The sequence below is a fragment of the Carassius gibelio genome, chromosome B1, assembly GCF_023724105.1.
Source record: "Carassius gibelio isolate Cgi1373 ecotype wild population from Czech Republic chromosome B1, carGib1.2-hapl.c, whole genome shotgun sequence".
Lineage (NCBI taxonomy): Eukaryota > Metazoa > Chordata > Actinopteri > Cypriniformes > Cyprinidae > Carassius > Carassius gibelio.
Window position 1 is genome coordinate 13578158 of NC_068396.1, and position 13862 is coordinate 13592019.

Below are 13862 nucleotides of genomic sequence, written 5' to 3' on the forward strand. Positions count from 1 at the left end.
AGCTTAATATGTCATGTTTAGTGGAAACGACTTACTAACTGTGTTATTGTCTAAATTTTACATGGCATTGGGAAAACCATGAAATCTTCTATTTTGTATACAGTATAATTTTTTAATATCAGTATTTACAAAACTGCACAAAATTAAAAAAAAATCTATTAAAATCTATTACATTTTTGTAGAAATTAAAAAATTCACAAGTTGATTATTTTTTTACTTTTAGATAGTCAAAAGTACCAGTAGTTGCAGAAACACACATTTACGTTTTTTTGATGTCAAACGTGTAAAAAAAAAAAAAAAAACTCATCTGTTAAAACAACAACAACAATGACAATAATAATAATACATTAAATAAATCTGTGACCAAGGAGCTCTAAAGACTTAACTGAAAAAACAATGGTTATTTTGATTCTACATCCATTCATTGCAGACAGCCAATGAAAATGCTTTAAAACCTATTCTCCAACTCCATTTAAATTGTATGTGTGATATTATTACGGTATTCTTAGAAATTAATAGTATGTTTGAAAAAAAAAAAAAAGATTAAAATGAAGACTCAACATTACTAACCTAATAAAACTTGATTCACATGGTGCTGGGCTGCCTCAAATCTATTTTCTAAATTAATTTTGTTATAATCTGTGAACAAGTAATCTGTGACTATGTTTCTTTTCTTTCTTTCTTTTTCTTTCCCTTTTTATTGAACCAGTAATGTTTAAATAAAATGTCATAATTGGACCGTCCGGTGAAAATGACAGACTTCTCTCAGGCATTGCATGCAGGACTTTATTCAGTCATTTGGTCCTTTTAAACCCCACCCCTTCAACCTTGTGTTCATCTGCCTGAGCAAAACCCACTTATTTAGGTGTCAGTGATAAATCCTCTGTCCCATAATAGTCAGTGCAACATTAAACAAATATTGACTGGTAGGCAGAGTTGATGCAAAGGCTGTTAAAATGTATTGGTACTCATGGAAGATAAGTGAAGTCTTATTAATAAAACATACATTCTCCAGTCATTTAGATGTCACTTTAATGGGGTGAATACTGCATTACAAAGCCATTTTTCATTACTATAACCATTCATTCTCTCGCTGGTCATTCTTTCAATCATGCATTCTTTTTTTTACATGCAGCCCACTATTTCCAAGGTATACAGTATGTCTATGGCTTATAGCATGCCTTATAGCAGGTGTGTCCAACCCTGTTCCTGGGGATCTACCTTCCTCCAGAGTTCAGTTCCAACCCTGACCAAACATGCCTGTCTGGAATTATCAAGTGTAGGTCCAGTTCCTTGGATCAGGGTTGGAGGCAAACTCTGCAGGAAGGTAGATCTCCAGGAACATGGATTGGGCACCCCTGCTTTATAGGAAGAGAGTGCATGGCAGCTTTTTGGTATTCAGACAGATGTACTGGTGGGTAAAGTACTTTGCATTTAATTTATCCATTTAATATTCTGTCACACTCAAATTTGTAATTTTCCACTTCTGTCAGTTTTCAAACATTTTCTAGAATAATTTGATCATTGTAAGGCCATGTACACACGTACACAGGTATTTTTACAAACTGAGTTTTTCCTTCTTCCATTTAAAAAAATCTCTGTCCATAAGAAAAACGGAAAATGCATGCTATGATGCACTGTCAAGAGCATTCCAAGCCAACATGTGGCAATATAATCGAAACCGTAAAGCAATGTTGGCCAATCAAAAGCCTGAAAAAGTTCCCAGTAGGCGGAGATAACAGCGCTGGCTCCGACGTCGCAAGCCAAAAAGGCTGGTTTGGGTGTCTACACAATAACAGTGCAACGGGAGTTTTTGAAAATCTTCACCCTGCAGGTGTTTTCAAAAATTTTCCATTTCAGTGAAGTGGTGCTCCGTTTGTGTGTGGACGAACACGTGGACAAAACACGTAAACAAAGCTACAGTTTTAAAAATAATTGTGTTCGTGTGGACAGGGCCTAAGATTATGTGAGTGCTGTTTTGGGAGAACTGGGGAGGGAGGAATGACTGAAAAGGAAAAACTTATCAGTGAGGAATAAAAAAAAAAAATGATTCTGTTTTTCCATAAAATAATCTAATGATCCAAATAAATCTCCCTTCTTGAAGTTATAACTGTAAAGCATGTGCAAAATTTAATATAAAGTATTGTGAATGAATCTACATTCACAGCAAAATCATTCATCTGTAGGCTTTGGTTTATTCTTCTAAAGGAACACATAGTAACATTACTGGCAACCCAAGTAAACTATTGCTTGTATTTAGTAAACATTATTAACTCAGGTGATTACTGCAGAAACTTTTATAACATTCTCTAATAGACACTAGGTATAGCAGAGAGAAGAGAATATACTGTACGTGCATAAAATTGGTGAGAACAGTAGTGAGAAAGCAAGCAAGAGGGAACGAATGAGAGCAGAGAATGTTGAAAAATACATTACGCAATATCCCTGTCTATGTTTTCCTCATGAAGCAGAATAAGTTACGGACAAACATAGTACAAAGTCAGTTATGGTTTAGATTTACATTCAATACTAAATACTTAAACCCAATAAGCAAATACTGTAAAACAAGCTGTTTAGTACCCTGTTTAGGAATTCTGTTCACAGTTCACTTGTCATCGTAGGTTAATCCATTCAAAACATTTAAATGGCAGGTTTTATGTTTCAGTGTCTGTATGTGTGTGAGTATGCCACTACCTTTGGACACTGCATCAGTGTTATTGTTATAGATCTCAACAGTTCTATTTGAAAAACATTTGAGTTAATTTGACTAGTTTCTTGCGGTTGGGAGGGAAAAAAAAACTACTCAGTGTAACTCTTCAAAGGTCAAAGGGCAGTGAGAGTGCGAAAGAGCTGGGTGAGGCAGAAGACTGAAGTTGTTAGTGCAGTGCATTGGTGAGCCAGGAGTTTAATACTGAGATCATGACAAGTTTTTCTTTCTGTAGCACTTCCCACTAGCTCTGCTGCCCGAGCAAAGTCCTGATAAGTTTTTGCAACACTTGCTAGTCCTGTAAGTGCTTGGGCATGGCGCTCCCTGCATCGCTGGCAGCTAGAGAAACATAAGCACACACTTGTCAGCTGAACCAGTGAGCGGAAGCTTTCAGACAATGACTTAAGTGTTTCCTCTGGCGTCTGCCCAACCCTGACCACGTGTTGGCATCCTGCTAAAAGCCCCCGAGCCTCTGCATGTAATCGCCTTTTGTTCTCTGAAAAGTGAGCCACACAGTTATCCCTGGGGTGCTCATGGATCCCATCTTGGTTCTTCATAGCACCAGCAAGAACACTTAAGAGGGTATCCACATCCCTTTGCAAAGAAAGGAATCCTGTTGGTGGAAGGGGATATCGACGAGTTAACAGTGAAGTGATAGTATCTTCATGAAGGTCTGAAAGGAAGCAGTCAGGGGCATCCAATGGAGACAGAAGGGGACTGAGCTCTGTAGATGAAGAAGCAGGCAGTATTAGATGAGGGAACAAGGGCAATGGAGAAGATGGAGAGAAAGATGCAGGGGATGCAGAGAGCGAGGAAGGAGGGACAGATATCAGAACAGCATCCCCTGTTTCACCCTGGCTCGTTCTGCGAGAAAACTCATACACGGTGAGTTCATCATCGAAACTGGCGCTGTCAAGAACTCCAGTGAAACAGTTGGTGTATACTGTATGGCAGGCCTCTAAAGGTGTTTGAGCACCCTCCATTACAGTGTCACACCCCATAGCCAGTACCGAGCTGCAGCTAAGGTCTGGTTTCTCATGTAGATTTGGGCTAGGCAAGGATTGCGGTTGGGTTATGGTAGGTTGGGACTTGCAGTTTGCAAAAACCCCACAACTAGAAGTGAAGTTATGGGCAGTTGTGCTTGAAGGAGGGTGGCTACATCCTTGTAACCCACTAGACGTTACCACCCCCCAGGGTCTGTTTAGGTTCTGTGTAGTAACCACTACAGATGATGGGCTGACTTGGAGAGAGTTGCCTGCTTTGGAGCACAAGGGGGATATGGCTTTTACAGAAAACTCTTTAGGGTCAGTTTTGGTTTTCTGCTGCCCACATGCTTTAGCACTAGAGTGGCTGACCTCTCTTAACTCCTCAATAACCTCAGTGACCTCTTCAGATACTATGGTAACCACTTTTACCTCTGTTACCTCAGGAGAACCTTCATTCAACGTTACATCCTCAGTTGCTTCTTCTGCTACTTCAACTTCATTTGTTTGTAGCTGTGTTTCTGAAAGTCTTCTAACAGGCTCATCACTGCCACTGCCGTTAGAATTGGGATTTAACATTTCCTGGGAACGTGATAAGTAGAGGGGAAGGTTCTGGATCTTTCCCCGCAATGTTGAGGCAGAGAGTCGCCCAAGGATGCCGGATGAACAGGGTGTCTGAAGGAATCTTTGGGCTGGTTCATAAGATGGTACACTAGAAGATTGGTGTGAAGGGTCACAAGTATCTTCAGTTTCATCAGATTCTGGCCCTTTGACTCGCTGGAAAAATAAGTGCCTTGATGGGCAATGCGGTGTGCCGTTACCAAAAGATGCAGACATACTTTGACTTCTGGTTCTCTCTATTGGCTCCACTGAGTGCTTTCCCATCCCAAATTGTAGATGCACAGTATTGTCATCTCTGGCTATATCAGGGCTTGTGGTGTAAGATATGCTTGGGACATGCAAGTAGGGTAAACTTGATGGGGATATCTGGCCTAGTCTTGGTAGAGAGCTGCTCTTTTGAGTCACTGAAGTGCCTTGGAAAAAATCTTCCATTTGTTTATTTACCTGATCATCTCTTTCATCAAATAAAACACTGCTATCACACTGTCCTCTAGACATATCAAAGAACAAGTGACCTCCAAACAGTCTCTCAACTAGACCTTCCACTGCACCTTCCTCTGGATCATCTCTATGGTTACTGGGGTTTTCTTCATCCTGTAAGTCTATTTGGGAGCGTACTGCTACTATAGTTGGTGATATAGTAGACATTAGTTCAGTGACTGATTTGAACTCCATGGAATCTGGTTCCATCTCTATAAGTTGCTGTTTCCGTTGATATGCTTTGTTTGAGTGTGTATCAGTAGGATTATGTAGTCCTGATCCATTGACTTTGGATGGGCTGATGGGTTTGGATTCCAGTGGCGCTGGCTCTCCTTCAGAATCAGTTAGGGATAAGACTGTAGGACATGGACCTTGATCTGAGCATCCACCATCAAAACATGCCATTCGGCCAGCACCTTGGTTCAATGACATAGATCCATATTTTGGGATGCTATTTCCATAGCTGTTACCTAAATTATCCTGTTCTGGGAATGATACCAGGGATGTGTAATTTGTTTCCATGAATGAGCGACGCTTTTTGGATCTTTTGTTGAAATATGATGATTCAACTTGAGTAACCATTTTTCCTTCTTCCTTTTCTTTCCTCTCTAGATCCACTGCCTCTTGTTCACTTGCAAAGATGCCAATCCCCCTCAGGTTTAGTGTCTGTAATATGGTGCTTGATTCTGCAGAATTTTCTATGAAGAGAAATATCAGCAAATACATATGGTAAGTATTTCTTAGCAAATCTACACAAAATTTTTTGTGATGGGAACAGAGAACAAAATTTCACCTACTTCTGTAACTTTTACAACATGTCATAGAAACATTTTGAGAACATTTGAAGAGTTTTGTTCCAAAACACAATAAAAAAATGGAGTTTCTGCCAAAATCAGTATTGTATCTGGTTGGTATTGAGAAATAAATGTTTAATTTCACGCAGTTATTAAGTCATCTTTTCTCCCTTTTTTTCCAAACTGCGGCAACGGCCAGTCTCCCTTTTTTTGCAGAATGCAATATATCCTCTCAACCAGTTACAGCGCACCATTCCATACACTGTAAACAGTAACAACCAATCACAGTGCACCATTCCACACAATCTAGACACTTTGAACACATTCTAGTCTTCCTCATATGTTTTGTACTTTGTGATCAACAAAAAAGGGCTGCACGATAAATCGTATGTGATTGCCATGTGCATCTCGTCAGTAAAGCCGATTCTGTGATCAATAGTACCAGTAAATCTCCATCACGTGCTTTCAGATGGAAATTATTCCGATGCATTTAATACACATTGCCATAGATCACTGACAAGCTACGTTATATCGTGTTCATTAGATGAATCGCATTTGATTATGAACGCGATATTGCGTAGCTTGTCAGTGTTAGTGTTTTTATTAATGTCATTTATGTTTTTGTTGATACAGCACATAGCACTAGTCAACTGAAAGAATGTAACATGGCAAAGATGAATGCACTTCTGGAAGTTGAATGTAAGGGAAATGTCATTTTGGGATTTCTGTGGTCTAATGTGATGTTGTTCGTGTTCTTGTTCATGATGAAATGTACTTTTATTGCTGTAATTAATTTATAGCATTAACAAGATGACCCGTTGAATTAAATTTGGAAGTGATGACTGATGAATGTATTTTTAGTCCAGTGCTTTTGTGTAAGATTAGTATTGACCAAGTTCAGAGCCTGTCATAAGTGGATCAACTTACTATGTTGTGTATTTTCATCTGTTTCAATATGAAAAATAACTTTCATAATGATTTAATTGATTATTGCATTTTGAGAAAACAAAGTGTCATGGATTTATTGCATTTAGATTTTTTTTTTATATAATAAATATAAAAAAAATCAAAACCTGGATTTGAAATTTTTATGTTATTATAACCTAAAGATGATATGTGAAAGATTGAAACAGAAAATAATGGTTGTCATCTTGACACATTCTAGGTAAAGAAAACACATTTTTACTCAAATTAATCAAAATGGATTTATTGCGTTTTGGAACCAAACTCTTAATTTCATGGTGAATCTCCCCAATGTCATACCTCTTGTCATGGCAGTTGAGGAGGGCTCTTCAGGAGACATGAATCTTTCCTGCGCATCAAAGAACTCATCCTCTGAACTGCTATCTCCAAACCCTGGTGGGGGTTGAAAGATTGGCACTGTTTCTGTCTGATTCACTTCCACTCTTTCCTGATCTGGTTGTGTTTCCACAGGACCTGGAGGAGAGAGAGGTCGTGGAAGGCTCCGGGCGCTGTCAGGGGTAACATTGGAGCAGATATTGTAATAATGTCTGGTGTCTCCTTGTTCAAATGTGAACACATAGTCTCCAGAAGGAGGTAGGCTGCTCCCAGGACATTTTGCAGGTGACCCCTTTTGATGTTTTTCATTCTCTGTTCCCAATTCCTCATAATCCTCCTCTTCACTGGCTGCAGGGGGACTAGGTAGACATTCAGCAATATTTGAGAGTGCAGGAAAGCAAAAGAATTGGTCAATATCAGGCTCACAATGGGAATCAGCAGAGCACATGTCACTTTGGGAATGAGAATCTTTGCTGTGTAGTTGCTGTGGTGATGGTGATGGTGAATAGCGATCTTCACAGCAGTAAGAGTCTTTCAGTGGTAAATGGCATGGGCGTCTGGTAGAAAAGTAGGTCATGAGGTCGTCATCCTCTAGGGCATCTATAGAGTCACTGGACATGCTGGTCATGAAATGTGACTCAGTTTGGTATAAATCAGATGATTCAGATGATGGGTCATCGACAATGATGACACACTGAGGTTGTTGAGGCTTTTTCTCTTGCTCTTTGTCTTCCTTCCTTTCTGTGCCCACTCTCTCCATGTCTCTTTCTACTGTTTTTCCATAATAACCATATATAGATTCATGGATGGTTTCTTTGTCCTCCTCCGTTTCCTTCTTCTCAACCACCTCCTCTTCTTTGCTTCCTTCCTTCTCTACCTCTTCATCTTTTTCCATGTAACTTTGCGCTTTTTCGGTTTCTCCTGGTAGCTTATCCCTGGGTTTAACCGCTGTGTTGTTGCTTTTGGCAGTGCTAGCAAAATGAGCAAGAAGAGCATCCACATCTGTGTCTGAGTCGTCAGAGTCACTGCCACAGTGTGACACATAACCTATACACAACGGCAGAAGCACAGATAAAATCACACTGTGAAAATTGTCACATTTTTCCACAAATCCTTAGATATAAAGTATATGGTGTATAGTATATAGTATAACTTTGCTAGACCAAAGAATTAAGCTAAACAGACAAATGGGTTGCATACCCTCCTCTGCTGATATGCGGTGGCTCTTTGTATTAGTTGACCAGGGGAACACACAGACCTGGGGGTCCACAAGCAGTTTGCAGTATCCAGCAACTAGACACGATAAATCTTTAGCTGCCACTGACTCCATAAGCAAGGTAATTGGCTGACAGGGAAAGTGTCAAAATAAAGACAGAGCATAGAGAACAATAAAAGTATTATACTGAGTGTACATATGTGACCCTGGAGCAAAAAAACAGTCTAATATCATCAAAAAGTTTATTTATTTCATTAATTCCATTCAAAAAGTCAAAATTGTATATTGTATCCATTCATTACACACAGACTGATATATTTCAAATGTTTATTTCTTTTAATTGTATGATTATAACTGACAACTAAGGAAAACCCCAAATTCATAAACTTTTGTGGTCCAGGATTACATATATGTAGATGAAAGTACAAGCGTGTATTGTATATTATATACCTTTATATCCTGCAGGTAGATCTTGACCAGACTAACTCTGTCAGACTCAGGTAATAGTTCCACTTTGGTAATGCAGCTGAATTCAGTTAGTGTGGTCATGATGCTCAGCTTGTGGTTGATCACCTGACTCACCCCATACTGAGCTCCCACCAACAAACTCACCGTTGACTCTCTGTCCTGCAGCTAGTAAATAGAGAGAGCGTGAGACAGAGAGTGAAAGAAGGGTGATACGCAAAGACTGTGATATGTGGAGTAATGGACAGCAGGGAAAAATGGATGGGTGGGGATAAACCAAAAGGATTTTCAGTACAGTACATCTTCAGTTCCTTGCTTTACCTAGACATGCAGTCTGTCTGAAGTACATAAAACAGAAAGGTATGACACATTTCTATGGAAAGCAAATGGCTCAATACAATGAAAAGTCTCACATTTACTGATCCTTAACTTGCATTGTTATGCCTTGCAAACATACATATTTGTGACCTTAGACCACAAAACCAGTCTTAAGTGTACATTTTTAGAAATGTATATTTATATATATTTATTTCAGAATAAATAAGCTTTCCATTGATGTATGGTTGGTTAGGATCGGACAATATTTAGCCGAGATACAACTATTTGAAAATCTGGAATTTGAGGGTGTAAAAATATCTAAATACTGAGAAAATCGCCCTTAAAATTGTCCAAATGAAGTTGTTAATGCATATTACTGATCAAAAATAAAATTTTTATATATTTATGCTAAGAAATTTACAAAATGTCTTCATGGAACGTCTTCATGGAACATGATCTTTACTCAATATTCTAATAATTTTTGGCATGAAAGAAACATTTATAATTTTGACCAATACAATGATTTTTTGGGGTATTGCTAAAATATACTGTACCCCAGTGACATAAGACTTTTGTGGTCCACGGTCACATTTTTTTAATGCTGGGCTTTAAATATTTTCTCACATGTACAGTCAGAAAAAAATACAAAGTATCCCATTCAAATAATTTGTTGTCAGTGAGTTATGTATGTATGCATGTATGTATTTTGTTCAAGTTAGGTTTGTCTTTTCTGACATTTTTAATGCCATTTTGTGAGTGTGTGATCTGGATGAAAGATGTAAAGCCATTACATGTGTAAATGCAGGTAGGGTACATTTACAGACAAAATGTTTACTGCAGTTCAATGGATTTCATTTCTGAAAGTGGCTATTAAGACTCAGAATGCAATTCTCACCATCATAGTGGCACTTAAAGCCTTTCCTCCATAGGACTTGACTTCAGACATCTCATTCAAGAAGTTCAGTCTAGCTTGATCCACTGAGATCACCTTTGAAAACATCCCACATATTGAAAATATTGTGAATGCACATCATACTGTAATTCACTAACAAAGAAAACCAAGAGAATCAATCTAAAACCTTTCACACAAAACATGATATTCTTTTAAAGTAAAAACCCAAGGTACTGTTCCCAAATTTAGTAGCATTCGGTAACATGGCATGTATCAACATACAGTTTAAAATCATTACTGGTACATATTGGAACTTTTTTATACATTTTTAATTTTAGAGTTTACTGTATATAATGTAAATGATTTAAATTCTTCCACACAATGCTCTGGGGAAAAGACACACATGTACACATGCACAAACCTTTTGTTTGGGCTCCTGTGACAAAATCTTTTTCATGTGGTAACTGATCGCTTTTTTCAAGTCCTTTTCTCTCATGTTTCGCAGTAAGGTGTGGGATACAAAGCTTTCAATACCCCACTCCTTCCTTCAGACAGAAATAGTACAGACAGTGTAGAATAGTATTACACACACATACATTTTCATCAAATATTAATATGTGACCCTGGACCACAAAACCAGTCTTAAGTTACATGGGTATATTTGTAGCAATAGCCAAAAATACTTGTATGGGTCAAAATGATCCATTTTACTTTTATGCCCAAAATCATTAGGATATTAAGAAAAGATCATGTTCCATGAAGATATTTTGTCAATTTCCTACTTGGAAATTAGTAATATGCATTGCTATGGACTTCATTTGGACAACTTTAAAGCAAATTTTTCCGTTATTTAGATGCTTTCTGCACCATCAGATTCCAGATTTTCAAATAGTTGTATCTTGGCTAAATATTTTCCTCTCCTAACAAAAAATGCATCAATGGAAAGCTTATTTAATTAAAAAAAATTACACTTGTGACTGATGACTGGTTTAGTGGTCCCAGGACACATATATACTTAAGTAAGTATTAATTAATAAGTATATATGAATAATAAGTATTCATTTATTTGAAAAAAGTCTTACTGACCTCTGATTTTTGAATAGTAGTGTATTAACTAAGGGGAACAACTAATGTAGCAGCAAGCTTTCTTATGGATATGTATGACAAAGTGTTAGTGTGTGTGTACTCACATGATGGCCTTCAGTGGTGTTTTAAGAGATTGTCCACTGCCGGCTAGTTTTTCCTGTACATGTAGAGCAGCTAGTCTGAGAGCTGTATTACATTTCATCTCCACTGCAAACCTTTCCTGCAATACATCATTCACACTCTATACAAACACACACACACATACACACACGCAAACACAAACACACACACACACACACGCACACACACACACACACACACACACACGCAAACACACACACACTTATTCAGATGTGTCTAAATAGGGACATACCACAGACTTCTACTGTTTTATAATAAAAGTAATTATTGGAGCAGAGATTAGAGACTTTTGTAGTTGACTAATAGTTGTTAATTTAAGCCATCAGTCGGCTAATCACACATTTATATTATTTTAATTACTTAAATATAAATAAAATGCATTCAAGCATCCACATAAAGCTTGCCGGAAAGCAAGGCAAGAGTGATGACTATGAATGTGTCTGGAAAAAAATAGCAAGATATTTTAATGATTTATCAATAAATTACTGTTTATGAGTAGTGTTGACTGCAAAAATGAGGTTGGCTTTTGATGAAACTGACTTTGCACCTTTAAAGAGAAATGCACCTTTCTTACGGATTACATAATCACAGAGTTTCTGTTTTAGATTTGAATTGTTTCATTTAAAGGTAGACATTTTAAGCTTCTAGATGTATTTATCACATCTGTGAGGCAAGCAGTCTAAACGCTAAGTTTTGGTAAATTTTTTGCTTTATTTTACAAAAGCACATTTTGTTGATATTGTGAGTGTACACAAAAAACAGACCATTTACAGTTTCAAATGATGTATTACTCTTATCTGTATGAGCAAAAACTATGGCATATATTGTTTCCACTGTTAACAAAAAAAAAAAAAAGTCAGTGATTGCTTGGTGCCGCAACGTCATGCAGTAGGCACACTGATAACTACCACATTCCACACAAAAATTTCGATATGTACCTAATTCTCCACATTTAGTCAATGTTGATAAATTGCTACTACCTACATGTTTTACTTTCAAATGATAATCCATATTTGAGGTCAATGAAAAAGTGATCCTTTGGATTTCATGCCTGATATACTGTAATGACTTCAAGGACAAGACGTTACCGATTCTCACGGACACAAACCATGTTTTTTGCTACTAACCAATTAATACAATTTTAGTCGACTATAAGCTTCTCGTTGTCAAATGTTTAGTGACTACGAGAGGGGCAGCCCTAGCAATATGATTACCGATTAAACCTAAAAACAATATTTGCTTTATGATTTTCAAATTCAGGCTTTGTTACAATTAGCTCACAGCTGAGGAGTATGCAAACAGAAAAATTTCTATTTTTTTTTTATTTTACAGGAACTGTTGTCCCAAAAATGACAATTTACTGAAAATGTAGCATTACATCACTTGCTCTCCCAATGAGAGTTGGGTAAAAAAGTAACACAACTTCAGTCCAACAATTACCGTTTTGTGATAAAAAATATATCTTTGCAATGAGCAAATCCATTATATTATGTTATTATCAAACCATTGTGTATATATATATTATATAAAATATTTTTTTCACTTGTAAAAGGTACATATTTCTTACCTGATTCAGACTAGATGACTTTTTCAAAGCACAAAGCAGTACTATTGACAGAGGACTTGACAAAAGCAATGGTTTGATTTTAAAAACATCTAAATGAAGGATTCTTTTTTAACAACATTCAGATTTTACCTGCACAAGACGTTCATTGATGGACTATTTGTTGGAGTTGTGTGGATTATTATGATCAGCTGTTTGAACTCTTTTACTCTAAATTTCACAGAATCTGTTCTGATGAAGAAACAGACTTATCAACATCGTGGATGTCCTGAGATGTCCTACATTTTTCGCAAATTAACTGTTCTTCATATACAACCAAATACAAACACGCACCTGTAAGTATAGATACTCAAAGGCCACAGGATCTTCTTTGAGCATGCTCTTAAAGTCTCGAGGTAGAAAGCAGACACGGAACAGACACCTGTAGTCCTGAGTCTCCTTCTTTGCAACCACCTGTCACACGCATACATAGTATTATTAGATATATGATACTCCCTATTAACTAACTATTAAATATGACTTTTACCTCTGTTAACTATTAATTTGCTGCTTATTAATAGTTAGTAAAGTAGTTAAGTTTAGGTAAGGGGTAGGATTAAGGGATATAAATATGATCATACAGTATAAGGCATCGACATGCTTTATAAGTAGTAATAAACAGCCAATATGCTAATAATATGCAAGCTAGTTAATAGTGAAAATTGGTCCTTAAAAATAAAATGTCGCCTAAAGAATATACTATTTTCTGTGTAAGAAAAGTCAGTGAGGAAATTAAATGTCAAAACAGCACCATAAAATTAGAAAGAAGGATTTCTGGTTAAAATTCACACTCACTAAAAGATTTTTGGACTATTTTCATCAATTTAGTTCTTGACAGCCCACATACTTATTACATTTATAATTAAAAGTGGTGGTTAGTGGCCAGGATATTCTTTGTTTTTTGTTGTTATTGTTCCATAGAACAGAGGAAGTCCCACATGTTTGGAACAAGATAAGTATTAATAATGAATTACTTGTGTGCATTTTCGTGTGTACCTTTACTATGTTTGTGTGTGTACCTTTTGAATAATCTCTTCTTCATGCAGTAGATACAGTTTGCTGATACTGTACTGTTGTTCCAGCACCAGAGAGAAGTGTTCGATACGGGTGATTGAGAGTTTCTCCTTCAGAGTCATTACTATGTCCTGGTGATAACATGTGAAATTATATAGAGGAAATTAATGCGCAACACATAAGACCATAATGTTATGGTACCATGGTACAGTCATGGTATAAAATGGTAATGACACTAAATAA

At 37.0% G+C, this 13862-nt stretch overlaps 1 protein-coding gene across 1 annotated transcript in view; it reads right to left on the reverse strand.

The window, feature by feature from the left end:
- Nucleotides 1–1015: 1015 nt before the first annotated feature.
- The window catches only part of LOC127948315 (FERM and PDZ domain-containing protein 1-like), a 34056-nt gene continuing 21209 nt past the window's right edge, over nucleotides 1016–13862 (reverse strand). Inside the window, exons 9-17 of the mRNA XM_052544734.1 lie at nucleotides 13625–13750; nucleotides 12900–13019; nucleotides 10966–11102; nucleotides 10197–10320; nucleotides 9779–9871; nucleotides 8551–8733; nucleotides 8085–8229; nucleotides 6849–7931; nucleotides 1016–5489 (exon numbers count right to left, since the gene is read on the reverse strand). Coding sequence (XP_052400694.1) covers nucleotides 2824–5489; nucleotides 6849–7931; nucleotides 8085–8229; nucleotides 8551–8733; nucleotides 9779–9871; nucleotides 10197–10320; nucleotides 10966–11102; nucleotides 12900–13019; nucleotides 13625–13750 — 4677 coding nt within the window. The 3' untranslated portion in view covers nucleotides 1016–2823. The remainder of the gene's footprint in view (nucleotides 5490–6848; nucleotides 7932–8084; nucleotides 8230–8550; nucleotides 8734–9778; nucleotides 9872–10196; nucleotides 10321–10965; nucleotides 11103–12899; nucleotides 13020–13624; nucleotides 13751–13862) is intronic.